General features: G+C 42.1%; 1 protein-coding gene across 3 annotated transcripts in view; it reads right to left on the bottom strand.

Annotated features, from left to right (window-relative positions):
• Nucleotides 1-545: 545 nt before the first annotated feature.
• Nucleotides 546-13,174, bottom strand: part of PIGN (phosphatidylinositol glycan anchor biosynthesis class N) — a 93,673-nt gene continuing 81,044 nt past the window's right edge. For all 3 annotated transcript variants that reach the window (XM_019657707.1, XM_019657706.1, XM_019657708.1), the window contains one exon: nt 546-2,519. In XM_019657707.1, the coding sequence (XP_019513252.1) occupies nt 2,396-2,519 (124 nt within the window). In that variant the 3' untranslated portion in view covers nt 546-2,395. The remainder of the gene's footprint in view (nt 2,520-13,174) is intronic.

Here is a 13,174-nt window from a genome sequence, read left to right as displayed (position 1 = left end):
CACATTAAGGGTGAAAATGAAAATGATTTCCCAGCTCTCGGGAAAACAAGATTCAATTGAGCATACAACACCCCTTTTCTAAAGCGGGACAAATCGAGGTTTTAAGTGCAGAAGAATATGGGGACATTTCTAAGTGTGTTTACCAGTCGGAAGGGAGATCTTAAGGTGGGGTCTGAAGGCAAGCAAGTGGAATTTTGGGGCACACTGCTACTTCCCTCCTTCACGAAGCATGTACCAAGTTAAATTCCCTAAGTACTACAATAAATACACCTGTTTAACTTTGACGAGGCGTTTCTCAAATACGTTGATCAGGAAACCCTTTTTGTTATGATATCTATTTGGTAAATGATGGCCAGGCCACAGTGAGTTTCCTAAATCCTTAGCGTTTCCTCCAAGATTTATTCATGGTTCATTTGGCATGGCACGGCATGGCTTTTTTGTTGTTCACTGTTTTCTTAACAGGATACTCCTCCACACACACTTTAATTCTTACTTTGGAAATCTGGCATGCACAGAATTAAAAAAGTAAATGCCTTAAGCTGAAATATGTTTTACTTACATATTATTTATTTGTTCTCTGCTATTCAGTACAAAAACATGCATTTCAAAACACTGTAAGATATTTAATAAACTGAGCAATAGGCAAACTCAGGTGAGTCTGAGAGACCCGGTTACAGGGCAGCAAGGTGAGCCTGTGGCCATGGGCGCACACTCCTGTTTTGTAAACTCACATGGACTCAAAACAATAATAAAAGACATGTTTCAAAAAGCAAAATAAAGATAAAGCACTGAGCACCTTTTACAATGTTGTAACAAAACATTCATGAATTCCTCTGTGTGAAAATCTGGGAAAAGATGAAAGAAACAACTAGATACCAAAGGAGTTAAATAACTGTTTATGAAGTCAGTTTTCTCTGAGTTATGAAAACACTGATCAAAAAATCCTTTGAGGCAATGGGTTCTCCATGTACCAATGTCACTGTCTGCTAAGGCAGCTTCAGCTTCTCAGCTGTCCACTTAGGAGTTTATAGTACAGACTGATGCATGCGATCTTATACTGACACCAACACATCTTTCTTTTTTTATACTATAATGCTTTTTCTGGTATACCATGAAGTATATCACAAATAAATTATATGTTATTATACATAGAAATTAAGAAAGCACATACTGCCAAACTGAGTTTCGAATCTTCTAAATTTTATGCGTTCACTCACCTTGACAACTTGAAAAATCTAGTAATTCATAGAGGGCTTCCTCGTCATTAATGCAAATTAGAAATGCAATAACTTAATTCAAAAGCAATTATTTTTAAAAATTGGACTCAGACACTATAGCTTAGTTAGCATCAGACAAAATCTACTGGCACGCCACGGGCAACAACAGGCCAACTCCACAGTGATATGTAAAGGTCACTTAATGAAAAATCCAAATAAAAATTACTCTCAAAATATTTTGTCCATTAGAATCTGTTTACGAATAGAAATTTAAATTTACCAGGAGGACTTTAGGACTTTGGGCTTGTAGCTCACAACCAGAAAGAGAAGCAATTTTAACCCTGATTTTTATGATTTTGTCAGAAAGTTTAACTATTGATTTAAGTAATGTGTGATAAAAACTATGGGGTTAACAGATAGTGAATCTACAATTAAAACTAATCCTTTTAAATTTTTTCCCATGGACAAGACACAAATACCAAGCATTTCCTATCTCCAGAAATTCCATGAGAATCCAGAAAAGAAAAAGAAAAAAAAGTTGAAGGTCAAAGTTGCATCTAGCTGGTTGACTACAAAAACCCTAGAAACAGCACTAAGAAGCTTATGGTAATACTGCCTCCTGAAAAAAAAAAAAGACAAATGCCTGCAAACACCTTTTCAATTGAAGCTTCAGCTCATTTGAGTACCACGTCCTGACAGTCTTTCTAGCGTTACCGTTTAGTAGTTAGAACTACCTGCAAAACCAGTGCTAAGAGTTGGTAAATATTTATGGTGCTACCTGGTGATTTCCTTCCAGCTCAGTCACGGCACGGACTTTGACGTGAGCAGAGCTGTCCTCACAGGAGCACAGTCCGCTGTGCGTAACCAGATTGTTACAGCTGCTCTGAAACATCACTGAGCAAAGCTGCTAGTTAAAGGGAGAAAATGAACATGGAGACTGCTTTATCTGCGTTCCCATAGACATAATCACTATTTTACACGTGCAAAACCTAAAGAGAATGGAAGCTCCTTTATTCCAGATAACCTGTAAGGCTCAGAATTCCACATATAATTTGCTTCATGGGAGCAGAACACGCCATACATCAATATCCAGCTTCTCGGAGAGTCCTTGATAAGCATCTGGTTTAAAAGGAGACCGAGAACCAGGGTCCATATGCTGAATGATGGCTTCGGCAACATCATATGAGGTGGCTTTTGGGTTTGCCACACAGTTGGAGCTTCTTTGTCGTGAGCAGCTGCGCCAGCCCGTTGAGAAACACCAGCACGATGGTCATGCACATGACAATCACGTAGTGGCTGATGCTGCAGAAGGAGAAACAGACGTAACAGGCAGAGAGAATACACGTGAGGGAGTGCATTTAAGTTCCTCTAAGCGATGTTTCTAAATGTACATGCAGATACACAGAAATGATATCAGTGATTCCGAAGTAGGTATCAAAATGTTAAAAAACAAATTTGTTATAGAAATAGTGATGAACATAAGCAGTATTTTGAGGTATGTCCCACAACTGTAGCATGTCATGAAAATGTCTGATTGGTATTAGCGGTGCCTGCGCCTTTGTTACCGGCAAACACTGAATTTCAAAACCTGGCTTTTAGAAAAATAAAGATAATGTCCCCCTTCTAACTCTTGGACTCTCTGAATAATATCCAGGGACTCCCCAAGGTCCCCAGGTTAAGTATCCTGACACTTTAGAGCATGCCATCCTATGCTTTGACATAAGTTAGGAGGACTCGGACAAAAGGACCAGCCACAAAGAAAGAAAAATGTTACCCAAACTCATGTTCAGTGAAGTGCAAGTTTTAGTCAAGGAATCTAAACAAATTTAAAAAAACGAACAAAAAAAACCACGTCTCTTTTTTAAATCTCAGACTCAAAGCTACAGTCTCCCAGACTTTTGGGAAAAGATAGAAGAATGGATACTGTTAAAATACTCAGTCCCAGCTCTCATCTACCAACAACAGTAAATGTTTAGTTTTTCTTTTTAAACACAGAAATTGTACTGTCTACACAGAATATGGTTTGTGACAAATTCAGAAGGATGGGAAGAAATCTAGGGAACAGATGTGACAAATGGGCAATAAAGCCGGGGCTTCCCACAGTGGCACTAGTGCAGTCGGACCCACGCTGAGCCTGTGCAGGCTGGCACATTACTTACTTACGATGCCCACCAGCTGCCCTGAACTATCTAACTTGGTAACAGAGTCACATGTTTTACAGCCTTCACAAAGATGGGAGAAGGTTTTAGCAAGCCTGTAACCAGGCTGGCTAGATGAAAGGAGGCCATATTCCTCCTCCTCACCTCCCCCCGCTCCACCCCCCAGAAAACAGGAGTCACAGGGCTGGTTACAGAAAGTTCACCCCAGGAACGGCCCCCAAAACAGGCCCCAGGGAATTTGTCTTCTGAGATATGGGAAGGTGACTACTGAGTGCACGTAGAACAGGCCACTTACCTACAGGGACAGGGAGGCTAAGGGAAAAAGGGCAAAGAGGTCGCAGGTCCCCCTCCCACCTTCTTAATAACTCCAAATCAATAGCCCCAAAATGTCAATTGCTGGCTGTGGGTTAACCTAAGCACAGCTTTGCGAGGCCAGGAAGGCAGGGCCTCCCACTCTGGGCAGAGTTCATCTTTATTTTTTGGTACTGTCAAAGTGATAGCTTCCAAGTGTAAAGTTTTACGGTTTGATAAGACTGTCTTTGGAAAGGCACTGGTTAGGACATTCTTCTTTAGAATCTTTCTGCAACAGAAAATAAAACTAGTTATGTTAGAAAGCTGAGTCTGGTCTAGGGTAGGCTCCTGACCTAAAAAGAAAACAATAAAATCAGACCCTTAATTGCTAAACAAATATGAACTCTAAAGTATGATTTTTGAAATTTTTGTTTTCACTGTAAAAACAATATACCAGGATGTTGGATTAGTGGCCCCTGTCCCAAGCTGCCAGGTCCATGGAGGCAGGAATGATGATCGCTATTTCTTTCCCCACTGCATCCCTAAGGCCCGATGAAAGGCCTGTTGGGCCTTCAATTAATGTTTATTAAATGCATTATTAAAGAGAGTCATTTTTAATTAAAAGAAATCAGAAAATCTTTTGTTTTATATTACCCTGGCAGATGAAATCTGGACTGAAATCAGACTCCCCTAAAATAGAAAACATAAACCTATTGTCAAAGTTGAACGCTTAAAAAAATAAAATCCCAAAATGTTTAAAGAAATAAAAAGAGTCTCTATCAAATCAAGTAGAACTAGCCCTACAAAATATTAAAACATAAAGAGAAGTGTAGCACTGGCATTAGAATCGAAGTCAGAAGCACGGAAGGGAATGGAAAACCATACACACCAGACGAAGGACTCAGCACAAGGAACGCACGCGGTGCTGGGTGGGCTCACGACACTTACGGCCCAGATGAGATCAGGTTCTTATCAGTGCCTCAGTCCCGCTGCACACGTGTGTGAGTTATCTTCTCAGTCCCTGAGTCAAACCACTTAATGTCCTTTCTTCTCTCCCCAAGGTTCTGTCACCTTCCTCCCCTCTCAGCAGGTGACTTTGCTTATTCTATTGAGGAAATACGGATGGCGCTGAGAGAGAACTTCTCGCCTCAAACCTACTAACACACCCCTATCTGTGTCCACACTTCTTCCCGCACCTGATTCTGTGTAAAACAAACCCCTCCAGTTCTATTTTGGATCCCATTCCAATGTTCCTACTGAGGACTTGACTTGTGCAACTATTCCCTCCCTCTCCTATACTGCCAATTATTCCCTCTCTAAAGTGAGTATATCTTTCATCGCACAGATGTGCAATTTCTCTCATCCTAAGAATAAATGAGAAACTCTCCCAAGAGCCCACAGCTCCCTCCAGCACCATCCTAATTTAAAGCATGTAAATTTGATAGGCCCAAAACACAGCTCTTAACCTCCCACACCTTCTTTCACCCAACTTATTTTTCCTAGCACCTCCTCCGTCTCTGGAGGTGGCTTTACCATTCATTTAGTTATTCAAGATAAAAAAACCAAGTGTCGCCCTTGAGTCTTTTCATCTCCTAGTATCATCCAATCCATCAACAAATTCTAGTCACCTCTCTTTCAAAATATTTTCAAATCCAGTCTCTTGTCACCATTTTGAATTGCTGTCTGGTCCAAGGTGCCATCATCTCTTGCTTAGAATACTGCAACAGCCTCTTAACCAGTCTTCCTGTCCCCTCCTGACCCTTACACTATGTTCTCCACCTGTGGCCAGAGTGTTGTTTGAAAATACACAGCCTGTCAAATGCTTCCCTGCTCGAGAGTCTAATGCTTCATCTCGCACTTGGAATACATCCCTGATTCCTTACAATGACCTTCAAGGCCAGAACCAACACCAGCTGTCCGTCTTTCTGAACTCTCTCCCTATCATGGTTACACTCACACCAGTGTAGTCTAGTCACAAGAACCTTCATGTTTTCAAAAGTACTTAGTGACATGGGGAAATGGTTATTACAGAAAACCTGACTCAAAAAAAAAACCCAACAGCAAACCAAAACCCTGTGCTGTATGTTTGTACATAAGTTAAGGCTAAAAGGATATATATACATCAACATGTTGAACAGAACTTCTCTCTGAGACACTGAATTACCGGTGACTTCTTATTTTTTCTATATGCTTTCAGTATTTTCTCTAATAAGCTTGTGATGCATTTCTATTTATGTGATGTTTACAAGTTATGGCAGGTTTAGCCATAGAGCTCTTAGGCTTATAATTAGCACAGAAACAGTCGATCCTATTCTGTTTCTGTTTCTCCGAGGACATTTCAAAATCTGCACCGGTTCCTAAGATCAAAATCCTCAATCCAACAAGCTGGATGTAACAGCCACAACCTCTTCATGTCAGAAGAAGGTTTACTCCCCAGCCCAGGGGCTGACATTTGGAGTCAGAGGTGAGGTGAGCAAGTAAGAGAGGAAAGCCATGAGGACTGTAAAAGATTATACTATTGAAAGTCAACAAAATGTTTATATTATATCCATACAACAGAGCACTAGTCAGCAATGAAAAGCAACAAGGCACTGATAGATGCTGCAATAGAAATAAATGCCAAAAACCATTATGCTAAGTGGAAGAAGCCAGATGCAAAAGACTATATATTATATGAATATGACTGTGTTTATTGCAATGACCAGAACAGGCCAATCTGTAGGACAGAAAGCAGATTAGTGGCTACCTGGAGCTGGGGATGAGCATGGGGACAGACCGTAGTCAGGCACGGGGGAGCTATTTGGCTGATGGGAATGTTCATGAACTAGATGGTGGTAATGGTTGCAGAACTCCATGAATTTGCTGAAAATCACTGAAGTGATTTATAAAAATCACTTAAGTCATTTAAAACCTTAAAGTGGATGAGTTTTACAATATATAATCATACCTCAATAAAGCTGTAAAAAAAAAAGATTACTTCTAGCAGATTTTTGTCTTGTTAAATTTTGCTATCACTTTTAGGCCTTTTATGACTTTTCATATTTTAAATTATTTTAAAATATTAAATATGACTTGATCTCTTAACAAAGTCAGCTTTGTAAAACCAGTAGGTGACTCATCCTCAAATTTAGTGAAAGTCTATTTATAAAGGACACAGCTCACTTCTCTCCATACAATGGCCTGAAATGACTGGCTCTTGGCTCACTTAAGCTAACATTATCGACAGGAAACAGTTCTCAAGCTCATCATCTTCATGCAGTGGAGCCATGAGGCATTCCAGCTTGCGATGTTTTCCATCCATCAACCCCGGTGTCGTCTCAACACAGCAGTTAAATAAGGGAGCATCGAATTTCAGCTGCAAATGAGTTCGGCTGTCCCCACAAGCCCCTCCATGACTAGTCTGACATCATTTAACGCAGCAGTTTTCAAGGTGTACATGTGTGATGGTGGAGAGGCGGGGTCTGTGTGTGGAGGGGCACACAGAATCGCCAGGCGGGCCCTTTCAACATGCACAATGGGGATAAAAGGCTGACTCTACTTCTCCGCAGTCAGGGTAACGGGCCACGGAAGCAGGTCACATCTGTCAGATGTGCTGGGGAAGAAAATGGCTGAGAATCACTGATTTTAGTAAAGCTTAGTATTCATTGTAAGAGGAAAGATAGCTTATGGTGCTTATTAATTACATTAGGAGGGTATTAAAATACTATTGAGCATAATGCTAAGTTTTCATGATATCGAAAGAGAAAAGATATTTTATCTGTCATTTGTATTTTAACAAAGTCTAACAATAGAGCATGTAGGAAACTATTAAAGTCCAAATAAACCCTGCTGTCAAATCAAACCGCAGTTCAAACTGATGATGCTGACTCTATTCTCCTCACATCAAATACGTTTAGAACATAAATTTAAATGTTTTTATAGTTATGAAAATTACCTCTAAGGAACTTTTTCTCTAGTTTAAAAAATGCACTTCTCTCAGCACGCCATAGAAACGGCAACACTGTAAAGTTTATCACCTGCTCTGAAGGAAGATACAGTGTGAAAGATCAAAAGAAAATACTAAATTATAGCTCTCTCAGCCCAACACAGCTTTATGGCCTGGGCAGGATATGTTTCACGTGGCCGTTAAAAGTACACCTGATGCCACAGGCGTCCCCAGAGAACCGCCGAACTTACACCTGCGCTTCCAGTTGATGATACCGACTGGAATGTCTTCCTTTAAGAGTCTCAATTCAATTCTGGTCACGTCGGCTCTGAAGATGCATTTTAAACACATTGGACTATCTTCATAAACAGATATACTGTCCGTGCCCCAGTAATGCCGTCTTTATTTTGAAAGAAACTACTCTTTATTAACCTGAAACTATTGGGCTGTCGGAAAAGCCATGATGCATTTTTGCAATGAAAAACATAGAAAAACTACGTCATGACTTTTCCGACAACCCAATCAGAGCTGAGGCTGTTCAAACCTACGGAGCACAGGCAGCGGTAGGCTGGGTGCCGTGGTGGCCTCACCTGGAGTACTGGCCACGAGAAAGGTGACCACGACGACACTATAAACATGCAGCTACAAGCCAGGCTACATGCATGGGGCGCTAGCTCCTCTTCCTCTCCAAAACTCTGGGACACATTCTCACCATTTCTGTATTTATAAAGCAACAAATTAGTAAGGACAACAGGACATGCCACTGCTGTGAAGAAGAGGCGTGGAATGGCTGAAGTTATTAAGCGTGTTACTAATACGAAGGAGTTCAGAAATACAATTTGTCACGAAGGGAAACTACGGCAGGAGCAAAATTCAGACCCCCCGGCTCCCACGGAGGGAGCCCTGCCAGTACGTGTAATAATGTCTGCAGCACGACGAGAAAGAGCTCAGCTTTTCAAATACACATTCACGTAGGGATAATATGAAAACCAAAACTTAAAAGCAGCATCCTCATGCATAGAAATCAGGAAAAACTAGAATAATGAAGTTCTGGTATGTGAACCCTATTACGTGGTGCTTTAGTTTTGAATCTTAAAGCTTATTCCTGCCCCACTCCACCATCCAAGCCTTTCCCTGGCAATCAGTTAGATGCTTCTGAAGATGTGGGAACCGCCCCTAACCCCTGGCCCTCTACTGCAGGGCTCCGTGTGGTGGTATGTGCAGTTACTGCTGTAGAGGATGCAAAGAGAAGGTTTTGGAATTCTAACAACAGCAAAAGCAACAGCAGCAGCAGCAGCAGCAGCAAAAGCCTCACCTTGCAGCATCGGTTGGGCAATTCCCTTTAGAAAGCCTGACTGCAAAGGCAGATTCCGTTTTGTTTCTCCATCCCAAGCCCTTCCACTCCCTCCCCTCCCTCCTGCAACCATCTTCCTTTCTTAAGTGGGCATCTTCGGGACGACACAGTACGAGACAGGGAAGACAAACAGCGCAGGGCAAGGAGGCATTCGGCAGGAATACCAGGAGAGTGTGCGGGGAACAGCACAGGCTAGCTCAGTGCCCTCAGCCTGACGAGCAGACTGAACTCTGCAGTCCTCTATGGTGCTTGCCTCCGAGAGGTCTCTCAGAGCAGGCACCCCACTTCAGAGCAGGCACCCCACTTACTCTATGGGGGTTAGACCCGTGAAGGTGAAGCATTGAGGTTTCACGTAACTTACTAACTGGCTGTGCCTTTATTGTCGTCCCATCCACTTTGGATTTTTAATGTTGTATAGATGAGGGTGTAATGAATACACCAGGACGACAGGCATACCCAGGACTGTTCAGGTAGGGCTGGACAGATGGTCACAGTATGTGTAGGGCAAAAAATATTATTACCACAAAACATTTCCAAGCATAGTTTTTACCCTGTGTAGCATTAATCAATTGCATTATACTTTACTGTGTATCATAAATCAATACTAGTCCTGACACGTACAGTTCACACCTTTTTCTCATGGCTCGTACTGCAGGGTGGGGCCCCCACAGCACTCAGCCTACCAGTGCTAACGCTCCCAGCTGTTTCCTTGGTTTGAATGGTGCTTACTGTTGTTTTATGCCTCTGCAGTGTCTCTTTTTGCTATTATTTTCTGCTCTGCTGAACACTTTATTCCCATGATAATCATAAAGGAATGCAAGGAATAAGGATGAAGGTACCACACAAGTGCCAAGGAGAACGTCATACTCGATGTTATAAATGCAACTTTTGCAATGGCTCAAAGCCTCTTTTGAAAATGATCAAGCAAGCATAAGTTAACAAAAATAAAAACTGCTACCCTGGACTACATCAAGATTAAAAACTTCTGTGCATCAAAGGACACAATTAACAATGAAATGGCAACCTACAGAATGGGAGAAAAATTTGCAAACCATTTATCTGATAAGGAGTTAATATGCAGAATATATAAAGAACTCCTACAACTCAACAATAAAAAAACAAATAACCCCCTTTAAAAATGGACAAAAGACTTGAATAGACATTTTCCCAAAGAAGACACACAATTGGCCAACAAGTATATGAAAAATGCTCAAAATCAACAATAACTAGGGAAATACAAATCAAAACTGCAATGAGATACAACTCACACCCATCAGGATGGCTACAAATCAACAAACAAAAATGGAAGAACAGAAACCAAGGGTTGGAGAGGATGTGGAGAAAATGGAACTCTTGTGCACTGTTGGTGGGATTGTAAAATGGAGCACCTTCTATGGAAAACATGATGGTTCCTCAAAAAATTAAAAATAAAACACCATATGGTGCAGCAACCCCACTTCTGGGAATTACGTGAAAGAGCCCAAAGCAGGGACTCAAGACAGGTAATGCTCCGTGTTCACAGCAGCGGTCTTCACAACAACCAAAAGGTGGGAGCAACCCAAGTGTCCACTGATAGGTGAAGGGATAGACAGAGTGTCATATATACACGTGGTGGGATGTTATTCAGGCTCCAAAAGAAGGAAATTCCAACACATGCTACAACAGGGATGAACCCTGAGGACATCATGCTAAGCGAAAGGAGCCAGTCACAAAAGGAAAAAACTGTGTGGTTCCACTTAGGTAATGTACCCAGAATAGCCTCATTCATAGCGACAGAAAGTAGCATGGTGGTTGCCAGAGGCTGGGGGTGGGGAAATGGGGGATTCTGTTTAACGGTTACAGAGTTTCAGTTTTGCAAGATACAGTTCTAGAGACTGGTTACACAACAACGTGAACATACTTAATACTGGACACTTAAAATGGTTAAGAGTAAATTTTGTGTTATATATATTACCATAATTTTTGCAAAAGAAAAGAAAAATCCATCAAGAAAAAAGAGAGCGAAAGCAGGCAGTTTGGAGTTGGTGTCAAGTACTATGAGAGGCAGGGCCTGGCAGTACCAGTGCAGCCTGGAGACTGACCCTGCAGAAAGCAGAAACACCTGACGCCTGGAGGCACAGGTGACTTCAGCGGAACCAGAGATTGAAGACTGGCTGCTAAGGTTACCACGCCAGGAACACACGGGACAATGACCCTGACAGTGCTAGTGCAATCAATTACCTCCATTTCCAGATAGACATTCCACCCACCCTTCGCTTCATGGAATGAACTTGTGAGAAAAAGGCAGTCAAAACTGCGAACCCCTAGGCAATGATTCACTTGTAGAAGAAACATCTAAAACGCTAAAGCTCAAGTAGAACCAAAGAATATGCCTCCTCACTTACATGTGAATAGAATGCACACTACAGCTTTGTATTCATGGTTGTCCAAATTAAGGCTCCCAAAGGCTGTTTTCTAGGAAACTGCTGAAATTTATCACACTTCATGAACGTATGCATTGGGCTTTTCACCTCTATAGCTTTGCTTATAACTATTCTGTCTCCCTAAAATACTCTTCTCAAACCTCTAAGTCCCCTAATTGAAATGATATCCTTCATTTGAGGCCCAACTGCAAAGCAGATGTGGCACAATGTTTTCTGAGTCACTGAAGCCTGAGGTCAAGTGGCCTTCCTGCTGTATTCACATCGCCCTTAATGCACGCTGCCTGTATTATAATTACTGTGCATCACGTCCCAGGTTAGACCATAACCTCCCCGATGCAGGGGCCACAGGTCGGTCACAGGCTTCCAGGGCTCCTGACTCAGTCGTACAGCAGGCCCTTCCACTCAGGGCTCGAATCCCCGAGGCAATATCCCGATGACGTAGGTACCTATCCCCGAGACCGGGCATCGCAGTCACCTCTGGATCCTGGCCGATGGATGGCTGGGAATGCTTTATGCATGGTGAGTGCTCACTATATGCTTTTTCCTGAAGACATTATCTACATGTTAAATGCATATACAATGCAAAGGGATGAAACAGAGCTGTGTCACGTTGTGTAATGTTAGTCTTTTGGAGCCAGTTTCCTCCCCTGTAAAATGGAAATAATTATATTTCCACTTTACTGTAGCTTTACATCATTGTCATGAGAATTAATGAAATAACATATGTACAACTCATAATACACTGCATGCAATAAATGACACTTTAATACAAATTACTGTATCAATTTAATACCTTCCTCAATAATCCTTAACTTTTCTCAGTCACTGCTTAATCTGGCTTTTCCCCAGGTTTGGGTAGTTTTTCCGTGGCAAAACAACCCAATCCTCCAAATAGTTTCTGGAAGCTTCTAGTGATCCCAGAAGGGAGAAGAGACAAATGTGATTACATTACTTAAAGCAGCTTAACATTTCGAAAGAAAGACATTCCAGAGTTTTCCAGGGAGAATGGTGACTGTCTTTAAATAAGCAATAAGAAATACTGTGAAGGAGATAAAATAATTTCTGGACAAAGAGGGAGACAGGATTTTCGGGCCATATCTTTACGATCTCCTAGCAATAGATCTTCTTTATTTCCCAAGGTGTTTCTCTCCACCACTGACGTGAGACTCTCTGTCTCCGTCTTCTGACAGCAACAAACAGCCTGGCCAGCCATGCAGAGGTGCGGCCGAGCGGTGCGCTCTGCCTGTGCCTGCGTGCCCCACACCAGGCTTCCCCCATCAGAGGGCTGTCTTCCACCCATCTCCCTGCCTCTCAGCATTTGCGCTCTGAAGCTATGGCTCTTTGCTCTGTACATCGAACAAAGGTTTCTGGCCAGAAACAGTCCTTCCCTGACCTAAGACACCCTTACTCTTAGCTCATTCCCTCCCAATCGATATTTCTCCTTTAAACCCTAAATTTTTATTATTCAAAACTTTGCAGTGAGTGATTCCTTTGCAACAACCACAAGCACAGGATTAGCTACAAAGCACTTTTAAAAAAGAGTTTCTTAGAGTTACAAAACAAACACTTTGGAAAGCTGAGCAGAGGTGGGGTGGCGGGGGACCCTGGGAATATGACAGCCTTAGCTACGGAAGTGCTGCCTTCCAGACCTGCTCAGGCTCTGTGACGTGAGCAAGTCGCACTCTCCTCAGGGCCACAGTGTCCTCAGCTGGGGGAAACAGCATCTACTCTGCAGGGCTGTGGTAAAGACCACATGAAACAACGTGCTGGAAAATAGCGTGAACGCTGAGGCACAACACAAATGC

Source organism: Hipposideros armiger, unplaced genomic scaffold, assembly GCF_001890085.2.
Source record: "Hipposideros armiger isolate ML-2016 unplaced genomic scaffold, ASM189008v1 scaffold_278, whole genome shotgun sequence".
NCBI lineage: Eukaryota > Metazoa > Chordata > Mammalia > Chiroptera > Hipposideridae > Hipposideros > Hipposideros armiger.
This window is presented reverse-complemented; position numbering and strand designations above follow the sequence as displayed.